Raw genomic sequence first — 14,252 nt, forward strand, 5'->3', positions numbered from 1 at the left:
TATAGCGTCTCACAATGTAGGTTTATGTTATTTTAATGTGGGGTAGAGTAGGGTCCCAATAGAGGATACATAAATCAATTACTGTCCAACACTTTAGTCAGTGGTGGAAGAAGTATTCACATCCTTTAATCAAGTAAAAGTATCAATATCACGGTATAAAAATACTAAATTACAAGTAAAACTCATGCATTCAAAATCTTACTTAAAGGTAGGATATGGCGGCATCTAGTGGTGTGGTTGCAAATTGCAACCAAGTGAATCCTGGTGATTTTAGTGACTCCATGACCTTTCCTTTACTGCCACCATCAGGTCAAATTTGCCACTTGTACGCAAGTTGAATCAGAATCAGATAAAACTGTATGATTTACATGCTGTAACACTACAAATATTTATTAGTGCAGCTTTAACCAAAATCGGATTTATGGCGAAGAGTTGAATTTTATACGATGTTTCATGATGACAGTCTTAGGATAACCTCTGTCTTGGGATAGTTTTTCTGATTTGGACATTCATGCAGTAAGGTTTGGGCGTCTGGGTTGTCCCAAAAACAGGCGTGAAGTCCGGCTCTCCTGCATCCTCAGGCCACACGAACGTGAACCTCCTCAGCAGAGTCACAACGATGAGGAAGAGCTCCATGCGAGCAAGGGCCTCTCCGAGACACATACGAGGACCTGCAGGTTGAAATACCAACGGATTTTCTACAACCTAATGATATTTCTTCAATCAAACCTCCCAATCAATCTTTCAGTCTATCTAGGAATGTGACAATCATTTCACTCACCTATAGAGAAAGGCATGAAGGCCTCTGGCTTCACAAACTCTCCCTGCTCATTGAGGAAGTTGTCAGGGTCGAATTTATGAGGGGATTTCCACTGTCCCTCCTCATTCAGCACTGAGGACAAGTTAGGGATGATAATGGTTCCCTGGAGAGCAAACATCAAAGAACTTTAAAAAGAGGTCTATGAAAATTAGGGCTGTCAAAGATATTACGATAACACGTTAACGTAAATTAATTTTAACGCCACTAATTTCTTAAACGCATTAACACAACTTGTGATTTTAGTAGTGTAGCAGGTTCAGTTTTAAAGCTAGAGTGATACTGGCATCATATCAAACTAGAAAACCTGAGGAATCCATTGGTATCAACCATGTCGTTTGATGCGAAGGAGGCTAAAAAACGCTCCAAACTTATGCTAAATTTTGGCGAGGAAAAACTGGCATGGCCATTTTCAAAGGCGTCCCTTGACCTCTGACCTCAAGATATGTGAATGTAAATGGGTTCTATGGGTACCCACGAGTCTCTCCTTTACAGACATGCCCACTTTATGATAATCACATGCAGTTTGGGGCAAGTCATAGTCAAGTCAGCACACTGACACACTGACAGCTGTTGTTGCCTGTTGCCTTTGAGTTTGCCATGTTATGATTTGAGCATATTTTTTATGCTAAATGCAGTACCTGTGAGGATTTCTGGACAATATTAGTCATTGTTTTGTGTTAATTGATTTCCAATAATAAATATATACATACATTTGCATATAGAAAGCACATTTTCTCACTCCCATGTCGATAAGAATAATAAATACTTGACAAATCTCACTTTTAGGTAAATTTTGAACAGATATAAAATATGTGATTAATTTGCGATTAATCGTGATTAACTATGGACAATCATGCGATGAATCGCGATTAAATATTTCAATCGACTGACAGCCATAATTAAAATGAAAACACAAACCTTAATGTAAGTATTTAATCAACATAATCTGGCAAGTCTCAAAATGTTGATATCCTGAACGTATCAGTAGAATGTTCCCTGACATCTATGCCATTTGTTTACTGCCAAAATATAATGAAAAATACAATCTAGCAATAAAATATCCCGTCATAGCAACTACATTATTAAGCCACATGCACAACTTCACACATTGTCAGACTACAAGAGAGAAGAGGTCATTGATTCAGTCATTATTTTCTGTGGCTTTGTTTTGAATTTACTTGAGAGGAAATAGTTGAGTGTTGATGCTTTAGTTTCCTGTTGCAACCATCTTAAGTAAATTTGACCTGTAAGTGCTCAGAGAGGATATTGCTATGATATGAAGCCTTTCCTATATATTTATGACATTACATTATCATATTTTCTACTTACTCTGGGTATGGAGTATCCCATTAACTCTGTGTCTTTAAGAGTGCAGTGGAAAACGCTGAGAGGAACAGTGTTAGCCGTCCTCTGGATCTCATGAATGACAGCCTGCATGACAGAGACAGCTGTCAGAGCATCACACTGTAGCTTTGCAACATCTCAGATATATAAGAGGACTTATATTTTACACTTCAAAGCACTTTTGAAATAATCCTTTTGCTGTACCTGCACATAGGGCATCTGGTGTCTGTCTTCAAAACTGGCTTCATCCTTCCCATCCAGAACCGTGTCTATTTCCTGCTGACAGCGCTCTGAGGAATACAGAGAGAAATACAGCATGGACAAAGAGTGAGACAGTTAACATAAAGTGAGAACAAGGCCAGATTCTTATCAGTTTATGTGCTTCATGGCAGCCTGAACTGTGTCAGTAGTGTGAAGAGTATGTTTAAAGGTGCTCTATTTAATATTTAGAGCATTAATATATCAGCAAAAAACAATTTGCTATGTAAAGATATAGAGGAGTAATGTCTACCTGAGCAGAGAATGAAGTTGCTCTCCCTCTGTGTGTGTCATAATTCTTTGTTGACAAAGCCACTCTGCACTGCTCTCATACGACGGTTACAGCTGATAACGCTGTCCCGACTGACGGCCCCGTTGTGGAAGTGTAACACCCACCCTCTGGTTCCCACTCAGATAAACACTGTTAGCTCTGTCAGCCATGTTGCCTTTGTTTTCACTGTTAGCACTGTAAGCTATGCGTTGTTCCATTGCAACATCAGTGCCCAGCAGCAAAACTACACTTCCGTCATTTTGGAGTGAAAGCAACTACCGGACACCAGTAAAAAACATCTGCCTACGAAGTGCCGTACAACGATAAAACAAAATTATTTCTATTCTATTGTCATATTCTACACAAATGGCCTGTGTTGAACAATAAAAAATTATAAATATAATAAGCTAGTCTGCCCATGTCGGAGTGTTTTTGGCCGATTCAGCATGTTGAATCGGCGGCGGAGCTCTTCGGTGAAAGAAATCACTCTGATTCACTAATCACCTTAAACAAATCAGTGCACGAAAATATATTAGAAAAATATATTTTCCCAGCGACATGGTCATCTAGAATGAAGCTATGTGTTGAGTGAGAGTAGTGTGAAAATGGACAGTAAACGCCGCTTTGTTTCATGTACATATCATAACAACGGCTTGTATATCCACAGTCCTACAGGTTTCCATTTTTAAATGACAAATACAGACTACCGCCACCTGCTGGTAGGGAAAGTTATTTCATCTCACGCAGGCGCTGAACATACGTGCTAACTGGCCATCGGCTGTAGTCTTTGAGGTGTGTTCAAGTGCAACTTGTTGGCCAAGACAAAGGCAACATGAGGCGACGCAACTGGTGGCTTTCATCGCCACTAGTTCTTTGATGTCGGATTGGTGTGTCTGGGCCTTAAGCATGGCTAAATAAGGTGGAGATAGACAGATGATACCCAGACATACCCTGTATCTGTGGATAATTCATTAGGTAGAGGAAGGCAGAGAGCAGGGTGTTGGCGGTCGTGTCAGTCCCAGCAAAGTGAAGATCCAAAATACATGCAGAAAGCTGGTCTTCAGAAAAAGTCGAGCCATCGTCTCCTCTCTTTGAAGGCAGATAAGAGAGAGAAAGAGCGAGTAAGTAAATGTAAATGTCGTAGCGGTCAACAACATGCCAGTTCATACCAGCTGCTCTGAACAGACCCACACACCTTATCCACTTCATCCAGGTAGCAGTCTATGAAATGGCGCGGTTTACCAGGAACTCTGGTCTTTTTGTTCTCAGCCAACAACTCCAAACGTTTTTCATGTGCACTCTGGTAAGAAAAAAAAGGTTTTGGTGAAATAAACAGGTTCATCAAGTTAAATAAATGATTCAAGGTTTTTCAAAAGGGACAGATATTTTTTTCCAGGGCCACAACTTGTTTCTTTTGATAAAAGGAAACGTATTTACAGCGACATACAGTTCCACTTGGTGGCCAAAAAATCTTGACACAGGCATTTCATAGGACATGGTAGTGTAATATCGTAGGCAGCCCTGGCTCATAATTTCCCAGCAGGCCATATTCAGTAACACGACAACAATGTGATTCAGCACTTCAAGTTTTAGGGCACTGCAGGTTGTAATTAATATCATGTGTTGTAGGCTTGTAGTTGTTCAAGAAATACGTCTCTCTAATCACCCCGTAATGGCACATTTTTGATAACTATTGGATTGATTGCCATGACATTTGGTACAGACATTCACGTTCACCTCTTGATGAATTGGTATAACTTTGGTTATACATTTCATTTCATTTAACTTCATCTAACAGCATCATCAGGTTCAATTCATCCAATACTTGGGTTTCAGCCTCAGCTGTACTTTGTGTTTAGTGCTATTTAGCTAATGTTAGCATGCTAACACGTTAAGCTTTTCAGTGTGAGCATGTTAGCATCCTGGCATTAGCATTTAGCTCTAAGTAGCCTCACAGAGATGCTAGCATGGCTGCAGACTATTTCATCTTTCCTTTCTAATTTCATTCATGCTTTCTCTTTCACTCCTTTCCTGCAACGCAGAGTGATTTTTTTTCTGGATGGCAGGTCGTTTTGTTATCCCTTGGCCTTTACTACAGAAATGAACGCTTTACAAGACATACCTTGAACAACTTAAAGGCTTTCTGGAAGGGCAGTGGCAGGTTGCGCACCATGGGAATAGCGTCATAAATCTGTATGGGAGAGAAAAATTAAATATTACAAAGTGTTAAGAAGCCCTTAAGTTTTGAATTGATTGTTAAGGATTGATTTATGATTCTGCATTGCAAGTGAGATTGTATGAGGTATTCGTTGATGACGGTCGGTGTGCCCTCAGCATCGAGAAACAGACAGGAGCACCGGCACCGGAGCAAAGCAATACAGTGCTGTGGACGGGGAAGGCAGACAAACATATTTTAGCCACCTAAAAGAAAGGCTCACCTAAAAAAATTATGTTTGTTTAAGTGTACACTGAATTAAAATATTTTCTGACGGCAAACTGAACTGAAAGTGAAACGTATTTATACTGTTTTTGTCATCTGATCCTGCTGGCTTTGGAGAGAGCATAGATAAGTTTCACTGTCAGTTCAGTTCCCCGTCGGAAAGCAGAAGGAAAGGGCTATCTGACGGCAAGTTAAAGCAGTGAAAATATTCTAAATATAGTGTACACTTAAACAGATAATGATTTTTCTTGGTGAACCTTTCTTTTAGGTGGCTAAAATGTGTTTTTCTGCCGTCCCCGTCCACAGCAGTACATTGCTTTGCTCCGGTGTCTACACTCCTGTCTGCTTCACCAAGTTGAGGCCACACCGACCGTCATCTAGGTAATACACGTACTATGGATAAGAACCTCATACAAACCCACTTAAAAAAAAAAAAAAATATTCCTTTAACTTTATAACAATAATAAAAGGTATTGTAGTACTGAGATCCATCGCCAAATCCACTTCTTTTTGTTTTTGCATGTACAATATTATACATGAACTAATCCTCTATCTCACACTGTTTTTACTGAGCAAGCTTACATATTAGATTTACTCTACATTTATAGTAGAGATGCTGTTATCGAGTGGTTTTGCTGTAAAAAATATGACTCACCATACCCCAGCGCCCGTTGATTATTTTGGAAGTCTCATGAAAAAGGCTAACAAAAAACTTCATGAGCTCATCCTCATAGTCAAACTGCCTAGCAAACAGAACTTGGCAGATGACATTGGAGGCCGCATTGTGGAACAGCATGTGGGGATCCATGGACTTACCTGGAAAAACAACATGAACAATGATTCTTGTACATAACCTTGACCAAAATAGGTGTTATTACGATATAATAAGATTTTAAAAGACAGAAAAAAAAGATGTAATAAGAAAAAAAATAAGATATTTACTTTTGGGTTTCAGGTTTTCAGCACAGAGTTCAAAACACTTTTAGATGGTGATGTCATGCTCACTATCAATGTTTGACCATATAAACAATATCTGTGTCCTGTTCGTGGAAAAAATGGCCATACCAGCACTCTGCTCGAATTGCGTTATGATGCGATGCAGCTCTCCCAGAATGCGCTGCTCCATCGACTGCTTCCCAAGACCAAGGTTTCTCAGGGTCATCAGACCAAAGCGTCGATGCTCTCTCCAGCCAGGGTTATAATCTGCTAGAATCACTCCAGGAGCATGAGCTACAAGCAAAAAGGTCAACTTAGAACTCAGAAGGAAAAAACGCACATTTTTTAAATGCACCTAACGACGTTTCAGTGACAAGCTTTAATGTCCATAATATTATTATTAACAACTGCTTGAGCTTCCCATTGGCTCACCATCATCAACATCAAATTATATTAATGGTTTATGTGTTTGTGGGCAAAAATAAAATGAATCCTGGTGAAAATATGCTCAGCAGCGTGCATTGGTGTGTCATTATACTACCACCCAGTGGTGGAAAGTCACATTTAGTACATTTACTCAAGTACTGTACTTGAGTACAACTTTCAGGTACTGTACTTGTACTTTACTTGAATATTTCTATTTTATGCTACTTTATACTTCTACTCCACAATATTTCAGAGGTAAATATCATATTTTTATTCCACTACAGGACATGTGTTTGACTGATATAGTTATTAGTTACATTTCAGATTAGATTTTATATAAAAAAAAAACATATGATGAACACTGTTCTTGACTGTTTTTGACAAAAACGCTAGTTGGGGGCCCCTCATTTTAGGTGTCTATGAGTTGTTAGCAAAGCAAAAAAACAGTGATTTAACTACCTAACTGTATACCAGATAATTAAAACTAGCTCCACCATGACCACCTAAAACAGTAAAATGCTGCTTGCATATTGATGCATCAGTATGAACAATCTGATAATGTCATAACATATCAGTCACAGGGGGCATTTTTCTGCTGATACTTCTTTCACCACTGCTACCAACAGGTGGTGCCATAATACAGATTTATAAACTTAATCTCAGTCTGTGAAAAGTTTTAAGACACTCCAGGCAAAAACATTATTTTCATGCATCAATTTTATGATTTTGGGCTATTTTGCTTCTATACCATGCCTTCTTTCAGTCTAGTGGAAAGAAAACATCCAAAATGCACATTTAGGTGTTTGTTTCACTATACTTTGTCTATTTGCGTCTGTTGATTTCTCCTTAATTCACCAAAAGTTAGCATTAGATAATGTCTCATTTGCATATTTAAACATACAATTTCAGAAAACAAGTAATACAAAAAATAATTGTCTTAATGTAAGTAAGCAACTGGGGAAGTTTCATGATGATATCTGTTCGTTATTTGTTCTACTCCAGGGGTTCTCAACCTTTTGCAACTTAAGGCCCACTTGTGATTGTCAAAACATTTCCGAGGACCACCTTCCCAAATAAATGAGTAAAAAACCTAACATGTTTATACAACAAATAATAAACTGGGCTGTATATATGTGTTATGCCACTGTCAGCTGTAATGACCAAAATACATATTCTGCTTACCCTCAGTGAGACACTTGGGCTTGCCTCTGGGAAATAATGAGATCAAGTCGTGGTGGGATGGGTGAGAGGCTGACACGCAGAGTAGCATTCAAAGTTGCTTTCAGTTTGTTCCTTGCCTTTGATTTTGTGACAGTCACAATGGAAAACCCTGACTCACATAAATAGGTGGTGGTGAAAGGCAACAGAAATTTGATTGCCCGTTTTGACAGAGAGGGATATTGACTGGCAGACAGTACCCAGAATGAAGCACGGTCAACTTGTGTGAGCTGAAGCTTCAGGCTGCTGTCTGCTGATAGTTCCATCAGTTCATTTTCCAACCTAGTGGAGAGAGCTATGTCTTCTGAAGCAGGATCCACAGAGAAAGGGTCCAAAATCCAAAGGTTTCCATCTCGTGCGTCTTCTGGGAAGTATTCTGCAAACTTTCCTGACAACTGAGTCAAATGTTGGGTTATAACACTGGATATGTTGACATAAGGAGTGGCTTCCAAAGTTTCACTTAGGAGTGAAAACACGTCAAATCGTCCCTCCTAAGTATGGGCTTGCCTTTATTCCTTCCAGAAGTTGGCATTCGATGTCATCACTCATGTCAATAATTCTTCTGTTCACGGTGTCATTGGAGAGGGGTATTGACTGAATTTTGGTTGCAGCGGCTTCCCCCAGTAGCTCTCGGCACATATCCACAGCGCTTGGCAAAATAAGCTCCTCTGCAATCGTAAAGGGTTTCTTGCTACGAGCTACACGAGCAGCAACCATATAGCTAGCTTTCAAAGTGGCTTTTGACTGAGTTGTTAATGTTGTGATGACTTTCTGTTGTGCCTGAAGCCCGTCTCTTTTCCTTAAGAAATATTCTTTTGGCTTCTCGACGCATCCTGGGTGCTTTGTGTTTAAGTGTCTCTGGAGCTTCGATGGTTTTAGCGCCTCATTTGACAAGATTTCACCACATTCAACACATTGTGCCTTGGGCTCAGCATCACTGCCGGTGTTACGGTTTATCAGGCGACCCTGTTAACTGGCGACTTTCAGCCGAATGAGTCTGTGGTTGTCGTAGTTACGGCAGCTGTTGAAAGCAGGAAGAGAATACGTAGCTGTCCTCGTGAATGCCTCTTTGTTTAGTATTTCATTACAATGTTTAAACATACCGGATTCGTCTTTGGAGCTTTGGAGTCTTGTTTGTGGAAACGTGTCCGCTATATTCTGCTCGCGTTTGAAACGTTGCTTGTTATGATGAATATGTTGAAATCAGGAAGAGCAGCGTCGCTCTTCCTGTAAGCTAATACAAGTTTCTAAATACACATATTCGTCTTTGGAGCTTGTTGTAGTAAACATGTGTCACGTAGAAGAACTCTTCATCCCTTTAAGAAAAAAAAATGAATAAAAATGTCAGGTTTTACGGGATGGTGCAGCTGATGCGAGATCTTCAAACTTCAATATTTCCACGTGAATACAACAACATAAACATAAACAGACACTTATTTGTGTTGTAAATCTGATGGTCTGAAGTACACGGACAGTGTGGTCACAAGTTAATCTGGCTGCCTTCTGCGTCTCAGAGCGGCTATTTAGCGGATGATATTTGAGATAAATATGACATTCACCTGTGACCACCCCAGTGCTGGTGGCGCATTGGAGGAAACCTCCGTCTGTCTCACAAGCTGTGATTTTGGTATGAGTTCAAATCCCGTAAAACCTGACATTTTTATTCATTTTTTTTTCTTAAAGGGATGAAGAGTTCTTCTACGTGACACATGTTTACTACAACAAGCTCCAAAGACGAATATGTGTATTTAGAAACTTGTATTAGCTTACAGGAAGAGCGACGCTGCTCTTCCTGATTTCAACATATTCATCATAACAAGCAACGTTTCAAACGCGAGCAGAATATAGCGGACACGTTTCCACAAACAAGACTCCAAAGCTCCAAAGACGAATCCGGTATGTTTAAACATTGTAATGAAATACTAAACAAAGAGGCATTCACGAGGACAGCTACGTATTCTCTTCCTGCTTTCAACAGCTGCCGTAACTACGACAACCACAGACTCATTCGGCTGAAAGTCGCCAGTTAACAGGGTCGCCTGATAAACCGTAACACCTGCCACTACGAATCCAAATTTAATGTATTCAGGGTCATATTTCCTCACCACACGCTTCGGAGCTTTTACTGGCGCAGGGTTATCTCCCACATCACTTTTTCGCTTTAAAAAGCGATCCATTTTGTCTCACTGCATCCAAGAACGTTAGCTAGCTAACAGTGGCAAACACGTTTATCTCTACCTGATGATGTTTGGTGTTTTACACAAGGCCTATTAAAGGAGGTTGGGTCACACTTAATCACCTCGTCTTCGGGGTACCGCACATGCGCAGTAATATCTGCTCTGCACTCGCCGAAATTGAGCCGATCGCAACGCACGACCGCAGCTCCAGTTACACTGCGCATGTGTTATACCCAATACAAGACCCGTGTCCGTCCGTGTCTCAGCCTCCTTCAATAGGCTTTGGTTTTACGGCAGCTGGCCTCTTACCTTCATTCTTATCTATAATCTGAAGGTTACTGCTGTTTGTTCATATATCATTCATAGCCTGATTTATAGAACATTTTATTCATAAAAACATATAATATATAATATATTTTTATTGATATATTAGAGTCAAAGGTTTTTACACAGGGAACTTTGGATATGTCTTTTTATCACTCCATAAATCAGAAACAAAGAATTTTGATCCTGGCTGTTCAGATTCCTGTTCTGTAAATGTATGAACATTAGCACATATTTAATAAGATAATGCCTTATTGGCATATTAAACATAACATTTCAGAAAACGGGTAATAAAGAATGTCTTAATGTAAGTAATCAACTGGAGAGGTTTCATGGTGATATCTATTAGTGGTGGTGGTATTTTTACCCTATTCACCTTATTAAATTATTAAAGCTTCCATTGCTGAGGCTGCGGCGGTGAGCTGTGGTTTTAAGGTCTTAGGTGCCTCAAGGGGCGGCAACCCTTGAACACCGTGGTGGACACCGGTGGTCAGGGAAGCCGTCCGACTGAAGAAGGAGGCCTTCCGGGATATGTTATCTCGGAGGTCTCCGGAGGCAGTTGCAGGGTACCGACGGGCCCGAAGAGCAGCAGCCACTGCCGTGACGGAGGCAAAGCAGCGGGTGTGGGAGGAGTTCGGAGCAGCCATGGAGAAGGACTTTCGGTCGGCACCAAAGTGCTTCTGGAAAACCATCCGGCACCTTAGGAGGGGGAAACGGGGAACCATCCAAGCTGTGTACAGTGAGGATGGGACACTGTTGACCTCAACTGAGGAGGTAATCGGGCGGTGGAAGGAGCACTTTGAGGAACTTCTGAATCCGACCAATACGCCCTCTATGGTAGAGGCAGAGCTGGAAGCTGATGGGGGACCATCATCAATTACCCTGGTGGAAGTCACTGAGGTAGTCAAACAACTCCACAGTGGCAAAGCCCCGGGGGTTGATGAGATCCGCCCAGAAATGTTGAAGGCTCTGGGTGGGGAGGGGCTGTCTTGGATGACACGTCTCTTCAACACCGCGTGGAAGTCGGTGACAGTGCCTAAGGAGTGGCAGACCGGGGTGGTGGTTCCCCTTTTCAAAAAGGGGGACCAGAGAGTGTGTGCCAATTACAGGGGTATCACACTGCTCAGCCTCCCTGGTAAAGTCTACTCCAAGGTGCTGGAAAGGAGGGTTCGGCCGATAGTCGAACCTCAGATCGAAGAGGAACAATGCGGATTCCGTCCTGGCCGTGGAACAACGGACCAGCTCTTCACTCTCGCAAGGATCCTGGAGGGGGCCTGGGAGTATGCCCATCCAGTCTACATGTGTTTTGTGGACTTGGAGAAGGCATATGACCGGGTCCCCCGGGAGATACTGTGGGGGGTGCTGCGGGAGTATGGGGTGAGGGGGGCACTTCTCAGGGCCATCCAATCCCTGTACGCCCAAAGCGAGAGCTGTGTTCGGATCCTCGGCAGTAAGTCGGACTCGTTTCCGGTGGGGGTTGGCCTCCGCCAGGGCTGCGCTTTGTCACCAATCCTGTTCGTGATATTCATGGACAGGATATCGAGGCGTAGTCGGGTGGAGGAGGGTTTGCAGATCGGTGTGCTGAGGATCTCATCGCTGCTTTTTGCAGATGATGTGGTCCTGTTGGCATCATCGGTCTGCGACCTCCAGCACTCACTGGATCGGTTCGCAGCCGAGTGTGACGCAGTCGGGATGAGAATCAGCACCTCTAAATCTGAGGCCATGGTTCTCAGCAGGAAACCGGTGGATTGCCTACTCCGGGTAGGGAATGAGTCCTTACCCCAAGTGAAGGAGTTTAAGTATCTCGGGGTCTTGTTCGCGAGTGAGGGGACGATGGAACGTGAGATTGGTCGGAGAATCGGAGCAGCAGGGGCAGTATTGCATTCGCTTTACCGCACCGTTGTGACGAAAAGAGAGCTGAGCCGGAAGGCAAAGCTCTCGATCTACCGTTCAATCTTCGTTCCTACTCTCACCTATGGTCATGAGGGTTGGGTCATGACCGAAAGAACGAGGTCGCGGGTGCAAGCGGCCGAAATGGGTTTCCTCAGGAGGGTGGCTGGCGTCTCCCTTAGAGATAGGGTAAGAAGCTCAGTCATCCGTGAGGGACTCGGAGTAGAGTCCTTGCTCCTTTGCGTCGAAAGGAGCCAGTTGAGGTGGTTCGGGCATCTAGCACGGATGCCTCCTGGGCGCCTCCCTTGGGAGGTGTTCCAGGCACGACCAGCTGGGAGGAGACCACGGGGAAGACCCAGGACTAGGTGGAGAGATTATATCTCTACTCTGGCCTGGGAACGCCTCGGGATCCCCCAGTCAGAGCTGGTTAATGTGGCCCGGGAAAGGGAAGTTTGGGGTCCCCTGCTGGAGCTGTTGCCCCCGCGACCCGATCCCGGATAAGCGGTTGAAGATGGATGGATGGACCTTATTATAATGGGGTGTCTCCCCTTAATGGAATGGTTTATGACAGACGATGGAATAGAAAATCACTCACAGACAAAAAGCCTAAACTTGCTCTGTACCTTTCACTTGTACAGCATGGTTAACCATCATGCCTTGTGGTCTGCCAGAGAAGTCAGCAGCTTTGTTGACCAGGGCTTCTTTGAAGGCCTGCAGCCCGTTGATGACGACCGCAGGCCTGTGACCAATGAAAAGGCTGTATACGCTACCATAGCGTTTGGCCAGCTGATGACAGAGACACAATAGATTAGAATTACTGGGAGTTAGGTGATTGACCTTTGTTTAGTGCAATCATCAGCCAATGTAAAGAGTTATTATATAAGTAAATATTAGTAGGAGTAGCAGTAGCAGTGGAATGAGAGACCTTATTTTTAAGCACATATTACAGATATATCCACTTTGAAAGATAATTCTCAACTAACACACCTCCTCTGGATTTAAATGCTGTTAAAGAATGGAGTGTATGATGACAGAATAAGTCACCCTAGATGAATGTCTTGGGTCATTCTGGGTAAAGAGGGGTGTCTCATTACCCTGTCTGGGTTTCTTTCATAACAATAACCCTCTAGCTGTACATTATTCCGCTTATTACATGGCTACTTACTTAAGAAATCAATAACTTGACACAAAAATGTTCCCCCACAGTCCGACATCAGAACTGCGCTCATTGTAACGGTCTGCTATGCATAGCAACAGTCCGCTATACATAGCAACGGTCTGCTATAAAGAAATAACGAGTATTCAACACAGCCGTGTAATGACATTATTTAACTTTACCCTCTCCAGATCTGCAATAGGGCTCTCCAGATTGAGCTGCAACACATTTCCAAAGAAGGGGATGGGTCGAGGGCCTGGAGGGAAATCTTTGGCCCTGTGGGTCTGAAAGAGCAGCAGGAAGAACAAAACAGCCGCCAAGACTAGAACCACAGAAGCAAACATGATGAAGACGTGATTCCGATGTATTTGCACTCTTTTCATCACGGCTTTGCCATTATGTTGACTTTACAAGCAAACACAACCTTTGCACAGTCATGTGGCCTGCAGTTTTGTTGACCTAAAGGTAATGCACCAGTAGATAAGTGAATGCCAATGACGCAACAGATAAAACAACTTAAATTGTAGAGACGTGCCAAATGTTCCTCACTGATCCTCAGTCCTGTCTGATGCGATGAACCTTCTATGATAGATTTACCTTCTTAATACCCAGAGTATAAAGGAGGGATTACATAACGCATGTAGCAGCCTGTGTTGGGAACACCTCGGAATGCTTTCCAACATGTCTCTGGCTCCATAACCGTGGTCACACACTGGATTTGCCCTTTACTTTTGGAGTTTCAATAAACTTACTTTGCACTAAAGATATGCACGTCTCTAGTCATAAATGCACTTTTTTCTGTAAACATTAAACTGAAGATATTGTAGGACAATAAACAGTCCATATGCTAATGTGTTCTTCACTCTCAAGCTAAAGAATTTTCAGCTAAATGTTCTGCTCTGGCAAATAGGACATCTATTACAATCCCACTGAGCTAGACAGGTTTAACAAGCATAATCTCTCTGAAACTGCATTATATAAATTCTTATGTT

General features: G+C 42.3%; 1 protein-coding gene across 1 annotated transcript; it reads right to left on the reverse strand.

The window, feature by feature from the left end:
- Positions 1–15: 15 nt before the first annotated feature.
- On the reverse strand, positions 16–14,019 carry LOC119486469 (cytochrome P450 2D15-like). The gene is made up of 11 exons (XM_037766605.1): positions 13,443–14,019; positions 12,728–12,890; positions 6,199–6,363; positions 5,789–5,949; positions 4,816–4,884; positions 3,889–3,993; positions 3,644–3,782; positions 2,369–2,454; positions 2,150–2,251; positions 782–923; positions 16–671 (listed from the first exon to the last, which is right to left on the reverse strand). The coding sequence occupies exons 1-11, from the start codon at positions 13,641–13,643 to the stop codon at positions 466–468; spliced, it is 1,539 nt and encodes a 512-aa protein (XP_037622533.1). The 5' UTR covers positions 13,644–14,019; the 3' UTR covers positions 16–465.
- Positions 14,020–14,252: the final 233 nt, after the last annotated feature.

The sequence above is a fragment of the Sebastes umbrosus genome, chromosome 4 (assembly GCF_015220745.1).
Source record: "Sebastes umbrosus isolate fSebUmb1 chromosome 4, fSebUmb1.pri, whole genome shotgun sequence".
NCBI classification, from domain to species: domain Eukaryota; kingdom Metazoa; phylum Chordata; class Actinopteri; order Perciformes; family Sebastidae; genus Sebastes; species Sebastes umbrosus.